This window comes from Hemibagrus wyckioides, linkage group LG03, assembly GCF_019097595.1.
Source record: "Hemibagrus wyckioides isolate EC202008001 linkage group LG03, SWU_Hwy_1.0, whole genome shotgun sequence".
NCBI classification, from domain to species: Eukaryota; Metazoa; Chordata; class Actinopteri; order Siluriformes; family Bagridae; genus Hemibagrus; species Hemibagrus wyckioides.
In genome coordinates, this window is record NC_080712.1 from 25,631,646 (window position 1) to 25,637,645 (window position 6,000).

The window sequence follows — 6,000 nt, forward strand, 5'->3', positions numbered from 1 at the left end:
GTGATGGCAAAGGCCATTGGAGATGTTCAACTTCACTTACATGTTAACTTTCATATTCTTATGTTTTTTAGATACAATTTGAGTTAGTACCCAGACAGCCTTTTCAGACAGCTTCCTCTTGCATTACTGGATGTGGTTCTCCTTTGTGGTGGAATGCTGACATTACCCTGGATACCATGGCTCTCGATAATGACTTGCTGCCCTTGGTCACAGATATGCCAGCTAGATGCACACCAACATGTTCTCTTTTGAACTCCCCTTTTATAGTGTGGATCGCAATATTTTATGCACAGCTGTGCTACTGCTCTGCTAATTCAATCTTCACACTCTGCTCTTACTTATATAACGTGAAATCAGTGAAGAATATTAACTCAACATTCCAACTTCTACCCCCCTCCCCAAACCCCCTCTCAACCCTCATGTTCCAAGTACCATGCCCATGTAACTGCCACTGGTTGCTAGCCGACCAAAAAACCCCTTTTTTTAAGCATTTCATTAAAAACATTTTTTACATTTTGAATTTTCTCTTGACCTACTGCTATCACATTTAAAGACATTTATCCTTACCTCATGGCAGCCTCTAACTGGACATCAGTCTCCATGACATTTGTGGCACTGGCCAGCAACTCCTTGGGACCTTCATTCATTTTTGCTTCAAAATTAATAGCTGAAACCTGTTTTGGTGGATGTGCTATGGGGACTGAAGAAAATTTATTTGCTGGCTGTAGAAAAGCGTCTAGTTTTTGGGTCTTGCTGTCAGTTCTCACCATTTGACATGCAGACACACGCTCAATGGGGTCAGCTTTTGAACTGCTTTTTACTTCACTGACAGATACTGATTGCCCAGGAAGTAATGTCTATTGAGAAAACAAAGTAGTATGATGCATTATTAATTTCATTACAAACTATAAGAAACATGAACATTAGAGATATTTCCAGATATACCTGAGTAAAATAAGTGCGGGAAGAATTGGAGCCAAGTAGTTTACTCTCAATGTGTTTCTGAATGCTTCCAATGATGCAGTCTTCATGGAGGAAGTGCACTTCATGTTTGGTGGGATGAACATTCACATCAACATTGTGAGGTGCAATTTCTAAACTAAGGAATAAGAAAAAAAAAACTATTTTATTATGTGTACCTCTACATATTGTAAATATTTTTTTAATCACTGAAAATATTCACTCACTTAACTGAATTATTATAAATCAAATTTATATATTTAAAAGAAAAATAGAAAAATGCCTCTTTTGTTTAATTAATAATGTCATTATTATAACAATAATCTATTTTGAATAGCTCTAGATCTCCACCACTGACCGGCTGCAAAAAAAAATATTACTATAAAAAATAAAACTAGTGCATAGCCTGCCAGCATTTATTAATCTGCTCCATATCCTAACTTCTAATAAATCTTTTTAAAATAATGGCTTAAAGTATGGTTAACAATATGAGACCACTTGGCATAACACATAACATGCCCATTGCTTTTACTTACCAACCCATGTTCAGTAAAGGAAGGAGGGAAAGTGTTGGTTAATGATAAGAGACAGCTTGGACTAATACATTCACTGTGTGTTAGGGAAAGGTTTCTCTAGCTTTTGAATATACCGAGTAATAACCTCTGTAGTTATTTTAAAGTGTTGTGTTTAGCAATCACATGATCTATAGTTGCTCATTAAATGAATACCTTAGATAAAGAAAAGGATGTGTGTTTTTGGGAAGATATGCTGTATAGACTGTCTCAATTGCCTTCTTCAAAGCACTGGATTCCACTAAACGATCTGAAAAACATCTCACAGTGAAAGTGATCAAATGTCTACAACTATGTCAACAGTAAAACAGTTAAAATCATATTTTAACAGTAAAAATATTAATATATAAGGTATCATAATCATCATAAAAAGAGTTCAGGAAATACACACGGTTGATGAACAGGATGAGGATACACTTCTTGACCGAGTAGTTGGCATTTGTGATATAACCCTTCATTTTGAAAGAAAGCTTTTGATCTTCACAACCCACTTCGATCATCTCCCTGTAAATAAAATGACATGAGCCTTTAAAAGAAATCAGCATTTCCTTTCCCAGATTATCCTAGTTTGCAATAGCATGATTTGAGTTTACCTTTACAAATTTTTTAATTTTCCTCAGAGTACATTACTAAATCGGTATGTGATATGTTTTAGGAAATATGTTTCCAGTCATGTGGCAATAATAATTTAATTTTAGCTTTCAATATATAGAAATATTTGTATTTTTATTATTTGTGTTGTTTTGGTGATTTAAACATTCCATTTTTTCCACTTCCTGAAATGACCACCACCCTACATGAAGAAATCGTCTTATCACCTCATCACATCCTACACAGCTCATTAGTCACCTTTTAAGTGTCAAATGTATTCCTGTACTGGTTTCTGAATTGGTGGTGGACTTGCTATGAAGCAAGGAAATAAAGAAAGTTTATTTGCTGGCTCCTTCCAGTGGGGCAGGTGCATGCTAGAGCTAGAACTTTGTGACAGCGAGATTTCAGACCCTGCACTCAAGTGCCTTCATAGCTATCTCTGGTGATTCAACCATGTCAAACTGGAATCAACCATACCCACTTTTAAACAGTTTGTGGACTGTAAAACAAGAGGAGATAAAACCTTCGACTTGCTGTATTCTATTGTCAAGGAGGCATGTAGCTCCATAGCCCTTCCCCCCAGGCATATCAGATCACAACCTGGTTCACCTTAAACCACCTGCAGTCAAGTGCCAACCAGTCAGTATGAGAACTGTATGGAGGTGGTCACAAAATGTTCTCTGTAATGCACATGGGGAGGACGTGAATGGGTATACTGATTGCATAACAGATTATGTACATTTCTGTATGAACAATATAATCCCCACAGAGAATGTACACTGTTTTCTAAATAAAAAACCCTAATTGAAGGAATAGGGCTGCCTTTAGGAATTTGTGACAAGGAGATGAGAAGAGCACAGAATGAACTGAGGATAAAAATCAAAGAAGTGAAGGATTGTTATACAAGGAAGTTGGATAGTAATCTCGCTCAAAATAACATGAGAGGTGTGGAATGGTATGAGAACCATCCCTGGCCATGGAAGAAGGACTGACCAGGTGATGGAGACCTAAATTAGGCCAACGATTTAAAGCAATTTTTAAAGTAACAGGACGCTACCATTCTTCCTGCTGAACAGAACTTACATCCATTTTGAGGAGATAGGCAACACTGTAAAAGTCAAGTTTTTTTTTTTTTTTTTTTTTACTTCTCAAGTGTTTTCAACACTATACGACCCGCACTGCTCAGCGATAAGCTACTGGACATGCAAGTGGATACTACCTCACAGGTCGACCAAAGTATGTGAGGCTGTAGAACACCTTTGAACAGCTTTTCCAGGTGATGCGGACAAAATCACCTAGCTAGTGGTGGATTTTAGGAAGCAGAGGACTCCCCCAAGCCCAATCAACATCATGGGCACTGAGGTGGACATTGTGGAAAAATTATAAGTATCTGGGTGTCCACAAACACAACAAGCTATAACGGACCATAAATTTGGCCATAGTCATTTGATTTAAACAATACCATTTTCAAATGTTTATATCAGCACTCAGACATATTCAGAAAAGTCCAAAGGTTAAATAGTTGAAGTGCATTACCTGCTTAGTGCTACCCCAAACACCACACGAATGTTGTCCAAAACTGAGGCATTGGCCAAAGTCTTCACATCAGCCACCATCTCTCCTTGCTGAAAAAATACAAGAGAACTATACAAGAGAACAGATACAGCAATATACATTGAATAATATTTTTTTAACCAAAGCCGTTTTTACCTTTTTGACTGTGAAGCTTTTCCCAGAATTGTGGATGGCATATCTGTGAGGATTAAATCGATAAAATTTCAGATAAATTTATATAACTTTTTGTTGATCCAGTTTGTGAAATAATGCATCAGAATGGACAGACCTACTGACTACTTCCACAATCTTGGAATATTCTTCACTGGGGCTTTTGAGGGCTTTCCTTCGGGTTTGCACATTATAGAACAGGTCTTCTACCTATGAGCAGTATGAATAGTTATTCATAGTTGGTCACATTAATTACAGTGTATTTAAATGTGAACACATTCATCTTTGAGGATTTACAGAACTAAAACCTTATTTAAACTACCGTAATATTAGAGGTGGTGAAATCTCAATTTGTTTGCATTATTTCTGTTTTAATGTTTTAACGTCAGTTAAAAGGTCTCATCATATAAAAACAATGCAGCTATGCAGCTGTAAAAAGTACTATTCAAATAGGATAGCATGTTTTTCTCATATTTGAATAATAATTTCCTCTCTTTACATTCTTCACCAACTACTTCCTCGGCCCTCCAACTTCCAACTAAGAAAGTCTTCTCACATGGCTCCTTAGACAGAAGGTGTTAAACAGATGTCAGAGAGAATTAAGAGCAGCTAAGAGAAAGTGGAGGAAATCACATTTCTGGTTCTGATCTCCTCTCTAACTATTCTCTTCTGTTTCATCATCCTAAGGCATCCTTCTACAAGGGAATGCTAAAATTATCTGCATCATCCTAAGACATCCTTCTATAAGGAAATGCTAAAATTATCTGCATTATCCTAAGACATCCTTCTACAAGGAAATGCTAAAACTATCTGCATCCAATACACCTCCAGAACAGTTTGTCCTTACTTCTCAACAATCAATTCCTTACCCCTGATCTGCCTGGACACCTAAGATAACATCTGCTTCTGCATGCAGACTTGGGGTACTTCTAGACAACCAACTGTCCCTCTTGCCTCACATGGCTAACCTGACTCAGTCATGTCGTTCTATCACAACATCAGAAAGATTTCACCATTTCTATCAACAGAGAATTCTCAGGTGCTTGTTCAGTCTCTTGTCATATCCGGACTGTACTACTGCACCTGAGTGCCATCCAACCCCTGCAACTGATCAAATCTATCATTATTGAAAGAAATGCAGTGAATTACTGAGATCAGTGTCCCTTGGTTTCCAGCACAAGGTTTCGGTGGGGCTTTCAGTTTCCCATCACAATAGCTTGCTCTGTGCATGAAAAAGCAAGAATGAGTATAATAATATTTGTGTTCCATTAATAACATCATGTTCTAATTTACACATCATGTTATTTAGAATTAAACAATCCTACAGCAACAACAGTCAGACACTTTAAATAATTTTTAACAGTGACTGCTCATTAAAAGTAAACTAATTTCTTATTCTGTATTTCCAGAGGCTTGTCTTACAAAGCTGGTTTAATGTATAGAGCCTGACAAATTTTAACCCAACAAATGCATTTATGGTTGTCTAATGACTCTAGTTAACAGCTTATTCTCTTTGTTTTTTTTCCTTCAAAAAAACCCCAATGCTTCTGCATATTCTTGGACCCTGTAAAATTATATGAGTTGGGTTTAAATGGAATTGAATGAGGTCTTTATGCAACATGTCCTGTGTGAACAGGCCTTTACTATTATTCATATGCTTAGGGAACCTCTGAGAGGCTGAAAATCCAAGGTCAGACACAACTAAGTTCAAATGTAACCAATTAGAATAGCATAATAAGACACAACAAAGGTTAAAAATAATACATATGCCCTGGAAAAATAAAAAATGAAGAAAATGAACAACATGAAGTAGTACTCACCGGTAGGCACATTTTTCATCTGCTGTTTTTGTGGTAATTGTAACATGTGCTACATGACTTATGCTGGCAAGTGCCTGCCATAAACAATAAAATACTTAATTCGCTTATTGCAATGCTAGACAAATAAATCAATAAATAACTTCATATTACAGCTGTTAACTGATATTTACAGGAAGTTTGAATCCAGTGAAGTTCCAGTATTGTTTACTGAAGTTTTACTAATCAGGTTACGTCACTGTAATTCATAAATGCAAAACTAATCAGATCTCAACATTAATATAAACCACTGATATAATCATACCTCTCCTCTGAAACCATAAGTTGAAATAGAT

The 6,000-nt window shown here is 36.5% G+C and overlaps 1 protein-coding gene across 3 annotated transcripts in view; it reads right to left on the reverse strand.

Annotated features, from left to right (window-relative positions):
• The window catches only part of mlh1 (mutL homolog 1, colon cancer, nonpolyposis type 2 (E. coli)), a 28,186-nt gene that overhangs the window by 19,602 nt on the left and 2,584 nt on the right, over positions 1 to 6,000 (reverse strand). For all 3 annotated transcript variants that reach the window (XR_009203873.1, XM_058382520.1, XM_058382529.1), the window contains exons 3-12: positions 5,970 to 6,000; positions 5,669 to 5,742; positions 4,998 to 5,070; positions 3,967 to 4,058; positions 3,834 to 3,876; positions 3,660 to 3,748; positions 1,924 to 2,036; positions 1,689 to 1,782; positions 946 to 1,099; positions 568 to 857 (exon numbers count right to left, since the gene is read on the reverse strand). The exon at positions 5,970 to 6,000 is cut by the window's right edge and continues 68 nt beyond it. Coding sequence is in view for 2 of the 3 variants with exons in the window: in XM_058382520.1 (XP_058238503.1) it covers positions 568 to 857; positions 946 to 1,099; positions 1,689 to 1,782; positions 1,924 to 2,036; positions 3,660 to 3,748; positions 3,834 to 3,876; positions 3,967 to 4,058; positions 4,998 to 5,070; positions 5,669 to 5,742; positions 5,970 to 6,000 (1,053 nt within the window). In the remaining variant the exon portion in view is untranslated. The remainder of the gene's footprint in view (positions 1 to 567; positions 858 to 945; positions 1,100 to 1,688; positions 1,783 to 1,923; positions 2,037 to 3,659; positions 3,749 to 3,833; positions 3,877 to 3,966; positions 4,059 to 4,997; positions 5,071 to 5,668; positions 5,743 to 5,969) is intronic.